The 17427-nt window shown below is 36.9% G+C and overlaps 1 protein-coding gene across 4 annotated transcripts in view; it reads left to right on the top strand.

The window, feature by feature from the left end:
- plxdc2b (plexin domain containing 2b) overlaps positions 1-16806 on the top strand; it is a 129905-nt gene extending 113099 nt beyond the window's left edge. For 2 of the 4 annotated variants that reach the window (XM_046851875.1, XM_046851873.1), the window contains 2 exons: positions 12370-12539; positions 14695-16806. In XM_046851875.1, coding sequence (XP_046707831.1) covers positions 12370-12539; positions 14695-14814 — 290 coding nt within the window. In that variant the 3' untranslated portion in view covers positions 14815-16806. Of the gene's footprint in view, positions 1-12366; positions 12540-14694 lie in introns of all 4 variants that reach the window. The other 2 variants (XM_046851874.1, XM_046851872.1) reach the window with 1 other exon arrangement.
- The last annotated feature ends 621 nt before the right edge of the window (positions 16807-17427 follow it).

The raw sequence follows: 17427 nt of genomic DNA, 5'->3' as shown, positions 1-17427 counted from the left end.
TTAGAGTCAGACCTGATTGTAAAAAAACCCACCAACTAAATTCGTGTTTTAATGTACATTTATTCTGAAACACCTACATAGAATAACCAATGGATTTTATTAGTATTATATATCTAATATGGCTTTTAGTATTCTTGAGTCTACATTTGCTATACATTTAGACATCTATAGAGGTGTACTGTATGTTCATGCAAAATAAAGAGACTGCTTGTGTGGGTTTTTGCTTTCGAACGACTAAAGCTATGCCATAGCAAAGAAAAGCTGGTGGCACCAGTACCTTGCGTATAACAGTGATTTTTTTTTGTTGAATCCAAAGTATTTAAAAAAAATAATAATAATAATTTTATTAGTGAATACACTTACTTTTTTCTCTTCATCTTTCATCAGACTGCATGTAGGCTTGTAAACAACACAAGCCTAAACAGCAAAGAATCTCACCAAGCCAATGGTTTACATGGGTTGAAGTGGAAGATATTGCTTGGCCTGCAATAGAGCTCACACCTCAACCTTACTGAACACCTTTGGGATGAATTGGAATAGTAGCTGACTTTACTAATGTCCTTGTGGTTTAATGAGCACAAATCTCCACAAGCACACTCCAAACTCTAGTCGAACATCTTCCCAAAAGAGTGGAGGTTATTATGGGGACTAAATGTGAAATATGTTATGGTTAGGTGTCCACAAACTTTTGTCTGTATAGTGTATATGATCATTTTAAGTCTAAGAAAGTGATTTTCAAAAATTAATCTTGACATACATCTTAAACAATGTCTTTCTTTTCCATATTTATTTCTTCACTTCTTTTCACCTCAGCCATATGTAAGGTTTTTTGAGTAAAGTGTTAAACCACATTAGCTTGAATGTGTTAATTAATAGTTCCTAGTTAATTAATGAATGTAAAGTTCTATGCGCCTGTAAATGAAGCAGCGAGGGAAATCTGGGAAGTTTCAGCACTTTTACTAAGGTGATGTTTATTGCTTTGCGGCTTCAGGTTACCAACCGGAAATCAGAACAAACTACAAAAGGACATGACGGGAAGGCTGAAAGAGATTGAAATTTTTAACTAAGTGCAAATTTATCGGTGACACTGACATCCAAACAGAAGAAGTGTGCTGATTAATTAGGTTCTTCTAGGACGATCAGTTAATTAATCTTTGTCGATTAATCACCCCATAGCTTTTAGCTTCAATAAACACAGTGTGTTAGGACGCCTAGAGGAGAAATTAGCAAGCCTTTGGTACTAAGACCGAGCCAATTTCTTTTTATTGCTTTGTTAAAGCTTTGATGAATTGATTTAGAAATATGGTTTACTGGACAATGTGAGGTTTAATGAATGAACAGAAGTACCATGTCTATGGTATATGCTATTTCAGACAACTGAAATTATCTAAAAGTGTGAAAGTTTAGGTGGTTTTCATGTATTTGATATCTTCCTTATATACAACAGGTAATATTATACACAGCCACTTGTTTAGTATTGTCTAGGTCCCCCTCGTGTCAGACTTATCTGTTCAGCACATCCAAAAGGTTATAAGTTCAAATCCCAGCTCCACTAAGCTGCCACTGTTGGGCTGGTGAGCAAGGCCCTTAAACTCAACTGCTCAGTTGTATAAATTAGATAATTATAAGTTGCTCTGGTTGTCTGCCAACTGCCATAAAAGAAAAAACATACCATCATTGATTTGCTGAAGCTTTCTGCCAGGAGAAGTTTATGTAACAGTCTGGGTTGTCAGTTCACAGTGGAATATATAGGACAAGTGCAGATGACAAGCTATGGATGTTATATATATTTTCTGTCTTATTGTCTGCATGAGAGAGAGAGAGAGAGAGAGAGAGAGAGAGAGAGAGAGAGATTAACGAATAAATTTTTGCAATACTTCTAATTATAACACAAATCACCCTGTGTCACAGATGTTTTGGAATGTTATGTGTAGATATAAAACAGCAGAGGCTGTTGGTCATTGATAAATTAAGAAGGTTAATTGTTGGCAGTTTATTGTGGCTTAAGAGGAAACACACACTGTGCTCTTAAGGTATATGTAAATTCACTTCCGGATGCTTCACGTCTAGACATATACTATGACATCACCCTGTTGAGTGTTCTTTACTTCACATTTTGTTGACCTATATGGTAAGTATGCAATAAATCTATCAAAACGATAACATGGACCCATTAATATAAACCTTGCAGCAGACCTATTTTCAGAGAGGCAGTTATAGAAAATTAATCAACTTCTGTTCAATTTGATTTTAAGAAGTTAATAGCACTGTGTTTTTTAATTACTACACAGTTTTACATAGTGCTGTAATTAGTAATGTCCAGGCGTATGCAATAATATTTTCCCTGGATTCACAGGTTCACATTTACTATGAAATTCCCATTAGACAAACTCTAACATCTACCTAAGCAATGGATTTGGGAGGACTCCCTTTTCAAACGATTATTTATCTCTGGCTTCTCTTTGCTTATGCTGCATTCTCTGAGTCTGCTGGTGGTTTGCTCATAAATAAGCACACCCTGTACTGACTGCGCTTTCACAACAGCCATTTCTCAATAGCTTTAATTGTATTAGAGCTCTACAGCGTGGATTACTCCACCCAGTTAATTACAGCTGACTTTTTCTGCATAATGGTGTATGTATTAAAAGGGCTGTAATGAAACTGTTTTCCAAATAAACATACATGTATAAATAAATGCAGTTTACTTATACAGATTCTTAACGTAATTACCTAGATTCTACAGCATTTCATCATTCACTATATATTTGCTCCTTATTTTATTTCAATGTCCAAAAGGTGTGAATGGCTAACCAGTAATAATGGCAAATATCATTTTCCAGGAATTGGCCAGGGATTTATCGCTTGTAGGCAAAAGCACTAATTGAAAATTTTAAAATTTTCCATTGGGAAATTGCCATAGAAGAATCGCTAGTTTTAGAAAATGGCATCTCTTGATTGGTGCATGGGTAGAAGTTAGCTTAGTGAACACATGATCAGAAGGTAATGAGTTTAAATCCCAGTATTATCAAGCTGCCATTGCTGGACCTTTAAGCATAGCGCTTAACCAGTTTTATGAATGATATAATTGCAAGTTGCTCTGGATAAGGGTGTCAAACGCCAAAATTGTAAATGTTAAACTGACAGATGAAGTGAAAAGAATGGCAGAGTGTGATTGCACAAGTTATCCATCTGTTGTAGTTGCCTTATGTTAGTAATGTTTGCCCAGCTATTCTTTGTTATTTTATCTATCCATCCTTTGCTTTTGAATCACTCAGGTTTTAGAAGGTTTCTTCTCTTGTTAAGTTGTAGGGTCAAGTTGTAGGTCACATGAAGAATGTGGATGAGTAAGATTTCAAGCTGATGTTATACGTTAGGGAAAATGCACACAGGTATAATGGTCAAAATTGTAATATACTGTACATCAGGGTAGTGGACAACAAACTAAACCCCAGATCATAGATTCCCTATACACAAAAGTCCTGTAAAACACCAAATAAGATTATTTTCTGTCCAAAACACACACCAAAACCCAAATTTTAAATATAATCCCAGTCACAGTCCACATGGAAACCAGCTCACTCTATACACAATGTACAGTATACACTAAGCAGGCATAAAATTATGACATTATAACATTATGACTGGTGACGTGAATAACACTGATTATCTCTTCATTAGTGGGTGGAATATTTCAGGCAGCAATTGAAAATTTTGTCCTCAAAGATGATGTGTTAGAAGCAGGAAAAATTGGCAAGCATAAGGATTTGTAGGTTTTGAGAATTTGATCGGTATCTATCAAAAGTATGTGGGGCGCGAAGGCTGGCCCGTGTGGTCCGGTCAAAGCTATTGTAGCTCAAATTGCTGAAGAAGTTAATGCTGTTAATGCTCGACGGGTCAGGACTGTTTTGGCAGCAAAAGGAGGATAAACACAATATTAAGCAGGTAGTCATAATGTTATGCCTGATCGGTGTATAGAACGAACATGATCCTAGCAATCAGTAGTAATTAATGTCATAAATAAGTAGTGAATGAGGTAAGGTCTATTTTTGAAGAATATTTTTTTAGACATCGGCCAGGATTTTATGAGAAGCATCTTGTACGGTGCAACAAGTATTCCTGAAAGACCCTGAAATCACACTTTGTAAAATTGGCTTTAGTTTGAAGCAATTAGGAAATTAATTTTTTTGATTGGCTAGTCATCATGAGAGTTCAGGTTTTTGCAGCTGCACATATTACAACTGTAATATTTCTCCAGGGGGGGTAAATAGGGGGAAAAAATAGAGTGAACAAATGAGATTTTATCTGAAGTAGCCCTGTGGCAAGGACACCAATCGGGAGAAATTCCAATCGAGTTACAAGTTCACATTTGCACCACGACAGATGTATTTATCTTGATGTACTTGATGCATAGCCCTGTCTTGTCAAGAGGGCCCGAGGAATTAACCCACCTGTGCTTTCATAATGTGGATAGAAACACAGGAGAGTGGTCAGATGTGAATCTCGATGGACCACCAAAATCTATAATGATGATACACAGCATGATGCAGTTATAGCATCCTTAGTAACAGCCTGGTCAGCGTTGCAGCAGTTGTTTATATATTTCATAGGCAGAAACACTGAAAATATAACAGTTAAGAAGAATATTAAGGATATAGTATTGTACACACCTGTAGTCGAGATCAATTAAAAAATTAAGTGATGTAGCAGAGTTTGGAGAACTGTCAGATCAAGTATTTAGAGACATATCCAGATTTGTTTTGAATTTTGAAAAAGGTTATGTGGAGCACTGAACATATATAGATATATAGATATGTTACAGCCCTGTTATCAACACTATATGGCCAAGTATTGTACATTTAATTTCCGATTTATTCCCCCTCCACATAATTAATTCCACAATCATAGGAAGACTCGATTTTGGAGCATGGCTTTACTTATCCAGCCACAAGATCATTAGTGAGGTCTGGCACTGATGTACTGTTGCATTCCATCTCAAAGGTGTTCAGTGTGGCTGAGGTCAGGGCTCTGTGCAGAACACTCTTGTTCTTCCACTGTAGACTTGACGAGTCATGTGTGCAGAACGCACTTTTTGTATAGAGGAGCATTGTCATGCTGGAACGTGTAAGTTCTAGTGAAAAGAAATGATTAGGACAACCATGAGCCTCCTGCTTTGTGGCAACAGTTTGAGGAAGAACCATGTATGATTGTGAATATCAGCTGTCCACAAACATTTGGCCATATAAGCGATCTTTTTGTCTGACTGTCTGTTTTTTTATCTGTCTCTTTGCCTGTCTGTTCTTTCCATATCAATGTTTTTTTCTTTCAGAAAATTGACCTTTTTTTTTTTTTTTTTTTGAGCAGACGGATGGAAATACTAGTTTCCAAGGAACAGGTTTCTTCTAGCATCAGCTGTGTCCCAGTTCCACTTTACTGCCTGTTTTTGTTTTTAGTTCTCGTGAGAAAGGCTTTGGCAAAATCAATCTGGCACAGCTGCATGTCTGGAAATGCAATGCAGTGACCAGGATTGAAAAAGATGTATAAACTTGTTTGCTTCAATTTAATAACTTAAGACACTGCAGCTAACACCTAGCTGTGGCAACCATTTGTGTTGTTTACCTTGGCACATCAGGGTGTCTTGTTGACATCAGACGTATTTTATACAGTAAGCATGCAGATGGTCGCGTTTTGTAGAAGAATTGAGTCTGTAGTGTAGTATATATTATGTGCGTGTGTGCGTGCGTGTGTGTTTTATCAGGGATGGAAAGAAATTAACTGTAAGAGCTGTTCAACAGGCACTACAAAGCCGACAGACAGGGGAGGGAGATTTCACCCGCTTATATAAACACTCACATATACAGTGCCTTTCCAAAGTTTAAAGACACCTAGTCTTTTAGCAGTTTTAAGACTCATACATGTTTTTTCCTCCTTATATGTAACAAACTAGATAAAAGGCAAAAACACACAAGAATTGGACAGTGAATGACTAGATGAAAATTCTGTGCTGAGTCCAAATCTGACTTTTTTGGCACTAACAAAAAAACTTATGTAAGATGGAGAACAGGAAAGATGTTAGCAGACCTGCCTTATCCCGACAGTCAAACACTGAGGTGGAAGCTTAATGGTTTGGGTTGTTTTGAAGCAGGGAAAAGAAGGTTGGAGACTTTTTCCAGGTGAAAGAAATACTGAACTCACATAGCTACCATTCCATACTTTAACACAGTGTAATTCCATCTGGAACCCACAATACAACAAGAAACATATGACCAAACTCTGTAAGTGGTGGTTTGAGAGGAATGGCCTCCCAGTCACTGCACCTAAATCCAATCGAACTGCTTTGGGATGAACTGAGATCTGACTAAGTTCAGAAAGAAATGTCCAACTAGTAAAGAATACTTCTGGCAAGCTTTACAAGAGGCATGGCAAAGTATTTCAATTGAATGCTTAGAGAAACTAATTGCCTGGATGACCAAGAGTGTGTAAAGCTGGTATTCATGCTAAGGGAAGGTTGCATAGAAACAAAAGGAGCATGTAAAAAATGATAAAAGAGGAGGTTCATTAACATGAAACATAACTCTTGCTGTTCTGATAATAAATCTACTCGTAATTTCTTACGAACCAAAATCTTTTTGTCGCCACGTTTCTTTCTGCCCCCATTTCTACGCTTTTATTCCTTGCCCTCAATAAAAGCCTGTCCAATTCCATTAGCTCTGTTTAAAGGTCACTTATCTACACTGTGGCTGGAAGGCTTTATTTGTGAGGCAGGTTAAAATAGCTCTGTATAATTACACCTGCATGTCCTCATGGATCTATCAGCCTAGACCTCTGTCTGTGTGTGTGTGTTCATGCCACATGATAGGCTGATTGGATAATTGCATGAAGGCAGGGATACCCATGTCCCTATTAAAGTGTGTGCATTAGCGATACTAATACTGTCTAGCATCATCTTCACATCTTCATCTTCCGTTCATCAAGCAATATATGCGCGAACCGAAAATATGCACACTCACAAACATAACCTTGTGATTAACTTGTTCTTCCTTCACTCAGATGTTTCCTCAAATGAGAACGGGATGAAAGGGGACAGAGATAAGCAGCTTGTACACTTGGGAAGCCAGCATGGCCTTGCTCATCACTTATTTATTCAGCTGAATTATACAGCACTCATATATTAATGATCCTGATTATTCCCCGGCCATTCAGCTGACTGCTTTTCATTTATATTCGCACTTTAATTTATTCTGTTTGCTTGGGAGTTTTCCGAACTGCTACAATGCACAAATAGCTTTTCAAATTCATGATGGATTACGACGGGAGTGACCCTGCATCTGGGTGAACGAAGGGAGAAATGCAAATCTGTTTTATTAAACAGATGTGTTATCAAAGCTCGGGAAGGAGTTGGACTTTGGTGTGGAGTGTGTTAGAATAAACACGCACATGTACATGCTTGTATACTGTCTTATCTGTATGCTTGTGTGTGTGTGTGTGTTGAGGGGCATGTATTAAGACATTATACTGGAGTTAAAAGATCAAATCTCGTTTGTTCAGACTGTTGAAATACAGACTAAATAGATAATATTTCATTTTTAAAAAAGGCCAGTGCGCTTCTGCCAGCTTTGCAGTTGAGTCTGTGTGGGTTTTTTTTTTGTGTGTGTGTGTGTGTGTCAAGAGAATAAAAGATATTTGACACATCGCATTGAAGATGCTGAATGGAAAAGTCCAATAGGTAAAAATAACAGAATTGTTATTAAAGATGTTTACTTATTATCGTTCAATAATTAAATACAATTTCTTAAAAAACGTTCTTTCAGCTTCTCCCATTAGGGGTCACCACAGCGGACCATCCGCATGTTTGATTTGGCACGTTTTTACGCTGGATGCCCTTCCTAACGCAACCCTCCCCAATTATCTGGGCTTGGGACCAGCACTAAGGCTTGTGCAACCCTAATGGCTGGGGTTGGTTCCTTGACCGGGGATCAAACCCGGGCCACAGCGGTGAGAGCGCCGCATCTAACCACTAGACCACCAGGGAACCAATTTTGCTATTATTTGGTTTTGGATCATTCCTGGCCAACAGTCAGCTCCTCTGTTACATGACAGCTATCAACAGGACAAAGGAGAAGGCTAATTATTCTCCCAACACACATGAAGTCAAGACAACCTCAGCATTTCAAACCACTGCTGTCACAGAGCAGTGTGCTGTGTTATAGTTGTAGTCGTGTATGAATCACTGTGTTTTTTCAGTGAACTAATTGTTCTCTTTCTCACTTACTTCCACGTACTTGACTACTTTGTCATTCACTTAAAATCCCACCCATGTAAATCATGTGCTTTTGTGGCTGAGTAGCAGCATGTTCTAGGTCTGAGTTATTGAAAGAAAATTTTCAAGTGTAAGTTCTTGAATGATTGGACGAATAAAGATTTACTGGTTGTGAACGAAACGCACAAGACATTTGTTCAGTTTGGATGTGTGTCTTGTTGGTCCAACAAGAGAAGAAGGGGGTGGAGCCATGCTATGAAAAGATTGTAGCACTTTGAAGTTTGACATTTTAGATCAGTGCACAAAGATCATTTCAATATGTAATGATTGATAATCACACAACAAACATGACGATGATACATCACCGGCTCAGTTCTGTATCTTTTCTATATAAAGAGAGATTGAACAGTGTATTTTTACAGTGTAACTGTATACATACAGTCATGGCCAAAAATATCGGCACTCTTGCAATTCTGTCAGAAAATGCAACCCTTGAAAATTGTTGCAGTTGCAAATGTGTTGGTATTCATATATTGTTGTTGTTTTTTTTTGTTGTTTGCATTGGAACAACACAAAAAACTCAGACGAAAAGTCAAATTTGATACAATTCAACACAGATTACTGGACGAAATTATTGGCACCCTTAACTTAATATTTTGTGGCACCCCTTTTTAGAAAAAATAACTAAAATCAATCACTTACCGTAACCATGAATAAGATTCTTACAACTCTTTACTGGAATTTTGAACCACTCTTCTTTTGCAAACTGCTAGGTTATTGAGATTTGAAGGATGCCTTCTCCCAACCTCTGTTTTGAGATCTCTCCACAGGGGTTCTAAAGAATTTAGATCTGAACTCTTTTTTGGCCATTTCAGAACTCTCAAACACTTTGTTTGGAACTATTTCTGAGTGCTTTTTGAAGTGTGTTTCGGGTCATTGTCCTGCTGGAAGACTTATGACCTCTGGTGGAGACGCAGTTTGGTAATCAACAGATTTCATGATACGGTTCACACAGTCAAGGCATCCAGTGCCAGAAGCACCAAAGCAACCGCAAAACATCTTTGAACCTCCACCATATTTCTTTTTCTGTAAGCAGTGCCATAATGTCCTTTACCAAAAAGCTCTACATTTGTCTCATCTGTCTACAGTACGTTCTCCCAGGTCTCCTACCATAGCGTCCCTTTTCATTCAGATGGCGACGGATAGTGCGAGCTGACACTGTTGTACCCTGTGTCTGCAGATCAGCTTGAATTTGTTAGGAAGTTAATCAGGGTTCTCTTCCGTCCAGCCATGGGCTGTAAACCTGTTGATGATATTGTGCACAGTAGACACAGGAACATTAAGGAGATGGAGATGGACTTGTAGCCTTGAGATTGTCCATGTTTTTCCACAATTTTTCCTCTCAAATCCACAGACAACTCTGTACACTTCTTTTTTTTCTCCATATATTGCCCACACCTGTTACTTGTAACTTCTAAATACAAATTACAGGAGCATCACATGCTTGAAAAGCAATCATTTCTTACATTTTTGACAAGGTGGCAATAATTTTGTCCAGTCCATTTTTGAGTTTTGTGTGAAATCTTATCAAGTTTGACTTTTGAAAAAAAAAGTTTTAAACATATGCATATCTTAAGCATATGTAAAAATGTGTACATATGTAAATATGTAAAACAACAACAAAAAAAGTTTTAGTACATCTGTATCCTCATTCTTGAACACTTTATAATATAATTTATGGACAAATCTATTTTGTGAATTAAAAGTCACTGGGACGATTACATCGCAGCCTAACACACTTTGATGGCAGCACTACAAATTTTTTTCCACATACATGATCTCACAGATGCTTATAATTGGCTAGCATCACTGTGATTGACAGGGGAGGGAGATCATGTCTGTCCCACCCAGAGGGCATAACCTAATGGGCACAACCTTTAATTTCCATCTATCTCATGTCTGCCATTACAATACAGCTTCAAGCTATGACCCTAACACCATATAAATACATTGTAACAACATGCATACAGATAAGAGCTGCCACCTCTTCATGATGTATTTATACTGTGTTACAGTTTATATGGTTTTACTCTTAAAAATGCATGAATCAGAGAAGTAGGCTATGTCTCCTTAAGGCCTCCAAACTATACACCTTTCTGAAGTGTTTATTTTGAGTTGATCCACTACAAAACTGACCTCAGAATCAAATTCATTTCAGTTGTATTTGTATAGGGCTTTTAACAAAAGGCATTTTCCCAAAGCTGCTTATATTTAAAATCTATTTACAGAATTGAGTCTGAATATACATTTTAGTATCACTGATTAGTTTCTACAATCCAGAAGTAGAACATCAGGACGGATCAGGCAGGTCCTGAGAGTAAAAGGGGACACGATGGTGAGAAGAAAATTTTTTATATGAAATATTAGGTATCCTTATTGTAATAGATAAGGATCATAGTGCAAGTACAGACTCCAGCAAGACTACCTATGACGGCATAACCAAAAAGGTAGATTCAGAAGAAAACACAGACATGAGCTCTGGGATTTAAGGCTATCAGCCATTCCACTGTCAACAAACCTGAGTGAACTTGTAAGACTGGGGGCGACAATAGCATACATATCCCAGTTCATCAAAACACTCTATGACCATGATCACTCCAGATCTTCTTCTTTACTAAGAAAACTCTATTAGACAAGGCTTGACTGAATAAATATGTGTTCAACCTAGACAAGCACTGAGACTGAGTCCAGAAACACTCATTGGAATTCTGTTCCATAACTGTGGGGCTTTATAAAATAGAGGTCTGCTCACTGCGGCAGTCTTCACTATTTAAGATACCAACAAATAGACTGCACCCTTTGATCTAACTGGACTTGGCAGATCGTAATAGACCAAAGGTTTTCTCAGGTTGTGTGGCACGGGGCCGTTCTGTGCTTTATGTGTCACTAGTACTTTTTATAACCAGTGCAGGATTTGATTGTGAACTAATGTAGAATAGCTAAGACATGGGTGATGTGGTCATAAAGGTGAATAAATAAATATCGGTGAAATTGTGCAGTGTCTGAAGGATACATGTTGTTAGCATTAGTGTAAAATACATTCAAGGGTAAGCCACATTTAATAACACAGCCGATTTGCATGCATATTTAGCTTTTTTTTATTTATTGAAAGAACACAACTCATTACAAACCGCAGTGCCACCTACAGGCACAATGAGGGAACAACTATTGTACCTTTTGAATAACATACATACGTTAGCTGTATATTACAGAGTGCTAAATGTAAGGGCATTAAAGTAGCACGGTTGATCTGTTTTGATATTTAAATATTATATTTATATATATTTTTGAAAATGCAATGATGGATTGTAGGCTGCCCTTGTTATGAGACTTGTTCTGTTTAGCGCATGGGTTTTATCACTAACATCTGTCATATATATTAGTGCTCATATAAAGCAGATGTGCAGCCCTCAAATGTTCCTGCGTTTCTATGAGTAATTTCTTGTTTTGTATTTACAACCATTCTAGGTACGGGTTTAGATGGTGCAAAGCGTTAAACCTCGATATAGTTTGATGCAACGGATTGTATATAATATTTTACATTCAGGAAGATCACAGAGAGGACAAGGCCAAATTATATAAACATAACAAAATCAGGACATTCCATTGTAAAATATTAGTTGACAGAGTGTACTAAAAACATATCAGAGACAGTGACACATGCCAGCAATTTTGTATTAGATGCATTAAATTGATCTTTTCCTCATAATTTGAGCATTGCCAAAAAAAACTATGTATCTGCTAGTTGTGTTGAGGAAGAGAGAAAATTTACATGGATGGACACTGCTCCCTTCTGTTAGAAAGAAGAAATGCACAGTTTATGCAGAAATTAATCAGCTTAAGTAGGTACTAGATATTGTGTGAGAAATCAGGTGTGTGTCTGAACATGAAAAACATTTGCATTACATTGTTTTAATACTAGTAATAGTGAACAGCTCATATAGTGTTTGTGTTCTATGAGGTCATTTGCAAACATGTTTGTTGTGTAATAGACTACACCGGCCTTCACCGCTTCCAAGTATGTTTCATGTGTCTGTTTGTGTTTTTAGCAGAAGCAGCACACAGCATGGCGGAGCGGGAATCAACCAGCAACAAACATAATCTTCACACAGGCCTGATCCTGGCCATGCTCATGCTGATGTTGGTCATAGTGGCTGTGGTGCTGGTGACTGTTTACATCTACCACCGTCCCAGTTCAGCTGCCAGCCTCTTCTTCATCGAGGTGTGTGTGTGTGTGTGTGTGTGTGTGTGTGTGTGTGTGTGTGTGTGGGATACTTTGACAAATTTAATTGTGAGTTTTCATTATCAAATTACAAACACTATAAACAATTAATAAGAGGTTGAGTAGACGCAATAAAAAATATTAAGTTCCTAATTGTAGGAGATTAAACTCCCCCAATGCTGAGTGAATCACGCAAGATCTAGCACACTTATGTACTCTCATTTCATCTTCATGTTTGTTTGTTTTTGTTTGTCTCCACCCCCTTCTTGTCATTGGTTTACATGTCTTTTTATTCACAGATATTCTCACTTCCCTGTTTGATTCATTGTGTGTATATTTACCCCTGGGTCTGTTTTCTTTTGCACAGAAAACAGAAAATGCGTTCAGTTTCTGTTGATTACCAGGCTGTTGATTATTTGAACTTACAACTTTCAGATCCAAAGTCCAATGCCTTAACCACTAAGCTACTCTACACTAAGCTACTTCTCTACATCCAAGGGTTTGCTTATTGCTACTTCAGAAATAGGCAAACCCTTGTGCAAAAAAAAAGTTAAACAAAAAAAAAGAATTTCTTAAGCGTTCTTTGATTTGGGAATTGTTAAACTTTTCTACATGGAAAATTATTTGGAGGAAACTATATTTCTAGGGGTGTAAACCATTACATTGAATTTTATAACTGCATTTTTTCAATCAGTTGTATTCAAGACTTGGATAATTAATAGGAAAACTTGTTGGGGGTTTTGTTTGTTTTGCTTGTCTATTGCAAAAAGTGCACTCATTGGCTAGAAAATGTGGCATGGTAAAAGTTTAAAAACATGTAAAAAAAAAAATAATAATAAAAAAAATCAAGCTGTTTCATTGGTCAGAAAATGTGCAAGATTTAAACAAGGCACTCCTGAAACCTCTGGTAGAATAATGAACGTTTTAGTGGTTCAGCAGAATTGGGTGGAGTGAGAAACAATTGTTTTTGTTGCATTGCAAAGCTGTGATATTTTGAGTGATATTTATTTATTTATCTTTATAACCACATCACCCATGTCTATAAAACACAGAATGGTATTGTGCCGCACTACCTGAGAAATACAATACAGTAAAACCCCGTTGGACGAGCATAATTCGTTCTTGAAAATTGCTCGTAGGTCTATTTGTTTGTACATTCGAACAAATTTTCCCCATAAGACTGAATGTAAAAGTGATTTATTCCGTTCCGAGATCTCATTCGATCGCTTATTTCTTCCCTTAAAAAGTATTTGTAGCCTATTTTACCACACAAATACACCACAAATTACCGTACTGTAAACATGATTTAACACTTACCCATGTGATTGTGGTTGATTGCGAGTGTGAGACGCACACCACTCTCGTACTTTTCCACTATTTTCTTCTTGGTTTCAATGGTAATTCTATTTACTTTCTTTTTCCCAGACATTTTTCAAGATTTCTAGTGAAATTAAGATATAACACTAAAAAAGTTACGTTTTTGCTGCACTGAACAACGAGCGCGACCGAGTGATCCGTCATCAACTAAATGACTGATGCTTCCCTCAGCGGAAAGCGGGGAACCGGCAGCCTTCGAAATTTGGTCGCTCGTATCTCCGTTTGCTCGTACTATAAGTTGCTCGTACAATAGGGTTTTACTGTAGTGAAAACATAAAGGACGTGGTGACATACTGCAAAGACCACCAAAAAGTCCATCAGGCTAGAAGTCCAGATTTGCTCTTACACTCAAACTTGGGAAATTTTTTCAACAACTGATCAACTGTTTGAAGCCATCAGCACTGAATGGAACACCATGGATAATGCGTAAACAGTTAAAGAAATGGAAGGGAAAGATATTCTATAACAAGCCACTTGCTCATTTCTTGACCAATGATTTGTTGTTAATGCCAGTGAGCACTTCATATTCTGCCATTGATAATCCTGACAAAGTTTATTCCAGTGGATCATGATTCATGAGCATGCTGTTGGGAGCATATCATATCAGCGTTATAGCGATCTTTCTGGTTTTTGCAACCAGAGAGAATTGGACCTGAGTACATAGACTGTTTGCTTTGAATGCTTTCTAGTGGAATTCAGTTTTTCCCTATTCAACACAAGAACACAAATAACATGGATTAACACATTGTTTGGTTTGTTTGTTTTGTTGGATTTGTAGAGACGACCGAGCCGGTGGCCTGCTATGAAGTTCCGCCGTGGTTCTGGGTATCCCGCATACGCTGAGGTTGAGCCCGTTGGCCAGGAGAAAGAGGGCTTTATCGAGGCTGAGCAGTGCTGAGGTCTTAATCTTTGACCTTGTTCCCCATACACTGCCCTGCTCCCTTCTCATTCACACTACACATCCATGTAAGAACTGAAATGCCCCGCTCTCATCGATCGTCCAAACTGGAAATAAAAACAACAATGTGGATATAAAATCAAGAGCAGTAGCCGGTTGGCTGATGATTAGTAGCACAGATTCAGATTCCTAAAAATTGATGATCAAATGAGTCATGAGAAAACTGACAAATGTCTGATTCTGGATCATCATTAAAACTGTCCAAACTGTATGCTGAGCTCTAGAGCTGATCTAGAAACGGCACCCGAAGCCCTGATCCCACTGGAATAGATTTGGATTCTTATTAGATGCATTTTTTATTTTTATTTTTTTTCACCACAAGAGGAAACTCTTTTTGAAAACTGTTTTAAAATTCAGAGCAGAAAAATTGGTTTTGGTCTTTATATATCTTTTCAATGGATTTTAAGTTTTTTTTTTTTTATTATTATTGCTTTTTATTGTTGCATTTATTCAGGTTTTATTTGATGTTTTGGAGGAATTTAGTGCAGGGTCGTTGCTTGAAAGGCAGTTATACTCATATCAAATCGTCATTTACATTTGTCTGCTACAATTGGGAAACGTTTGCTCACTAAATCCAACAGTGTTGCTTAACTTTTCCATGCCTATGACTCATACTCACTTTATTATTTTTTTGCACAAAAGTTTTTTTTAATGTACATATATATATATATATTTTTTTTTCTGGGGTTACTAACGCAAAGTTACAAGACAGGCGCTTGTGGATTTTTGTATCCTGTGTGTGTCAAAATAGAGGTTGGTTTTCAGCAGATAAAAAGATTTTCTTGTTTCTTTTATATCTTTTTAATAGTTTTCCAACAGTTTCATTTTTTCCCCATAGAAACTCCTCCCATCCTACTGCTAGCTCTGACTAAATCCTGTTCAATTGCTTAAACGCGGTACATGCAATAGTCATGCCAGTGTACGTGACCACATAAATGAGAATATATATTTGATATCTGTCCATATGTAATTACTCTATAAATCTATAACAGTGTTTAAATGTTATCAGCTGTGTTCTTATTATATGAATAGAGTGAGGTCTTTTTAATGGAATGAAGACTACATATAGCATTCTTTAGGTTTATCCTGCGATTCATGCATTGTCCATATAGGATCAGAGAAATAGATTTCTATTAATGTAGCATAGACACAAATAAATACTAAACTCGAATCTTTTTTTTTATTATTCAATCATTTCAATACTATTATGTGATTGTCATTACAATTTTAAGAAGTTGGTTCTTGCTCTACAGTCATATCTATAATCACAGCAATTCATTATTGTTCCTGTTGCAAATGTTTTACTGTTTTAAAGACCAAAGACCCATAATCACTGCATCACAACTACTGTTCCTTATTTTTTCCCTTCACACACACACACACACACACACACACACACACATACACACACAGGCACAGATTAAGACAAATGTCTTCTGAAACTGCATAATAAACTCAGGTTCAGTTAGAAACATGATTGTGTGAATTACAGAGGAAAAGTAGGGGGGAAAAAATTAACTATGTTACAGATGCAAATCATAAACCGATGCAGATAATAGTACACCAGAACCATCACATTTCAATAAAGAAAATGATGTATGGGAATTCAAGAAAGACATGTTGGCCTTTTTTTTTAGTTTGGGGGTTTTTTTTTTACTTTTTTTCTGAATCACTGGACTGATTTTACTGATTTTCTTTGAGTGTGTGTGGGTGGCTGGGTTTGTATGTGTGTGAGTGATTTTAAAAGTGAATTAATGAATGCTTGACAGATGAGGAGAACGTTACTTTTAACAGCTCTCAAATTCTGGATTTTCCCCCCAATAACAGTTCTTTGAGAGCTGCTGGACTAGTTGATGCTGTAACTCTGTGTGCTCCTCTATAACTACTGTCATTTTGATTGCATTTTAAACTCAATAAAGTTGTTTAAACAAGGCTTGTCTTTGCTGTATACTCTAAAAATGTGCACTCATGGGATCTAAAGTGGGAAAAATCAGTACAAATTTCCTACATTTATCTACATATAAAGTACATTTTCATATAAAATTTAGGACATTAAATATACCCTACAACAAGACAACAATCCAAATCATTACGCAAAAATCAACCAAAAATAGTGTAAAAAAGAACCAAACAAAAGAAATTTAGATATTTGCCATAATCTTCTCAGTCATAACATCTGATGTGAATAAGAGTTAAGCATTATAAATGTTCCTATCTTAGCTACATTTTGTCTTCATATTGTAACTTGTAGTACAGGGGTGCCAAAAGTCCTATAGTGTAAATAAACACTTAAACAAAATGTCTTTAAAAATGGTTTATACCTAGTTTATATATTTGATATTTCTTATAGGTAGCCTTTAAAAATGCCTTTTGACAAAAGAGAAAAGAAACTCAACTTGATCTCGTGGCTGCACCAGGAAGCAGTGACATGCTTGGGAGGGACGTTAACAAAAAACATTGCAAACACATGAAAATGTTGCCAAATGTATTAACAAATTTGGAAAGACTAGAAGTGCCAACCATGAACTGGACATCAATGAGGTGAAGCTGATG

Source organism: Silurus meridionalis, chromosome 6, assembly GCF_014805685.1.
Source record: "Silurus meridionalis isolate SWU-2019-XX chromosome 6, ASM1480568v1, whole genome shotgun sequence".
Lineage (NCBI taxonomy): Eukaryota > Metazoa > Chordata > Actinopteri > Siluriformes > Siluridae > Silurus > Silurus meridionalis.
The sequence above is the reverse complement of the archived record's forward strand: the minus strand, read 5'-3'. Positions and strand labels throughout refer to the sequence as shown.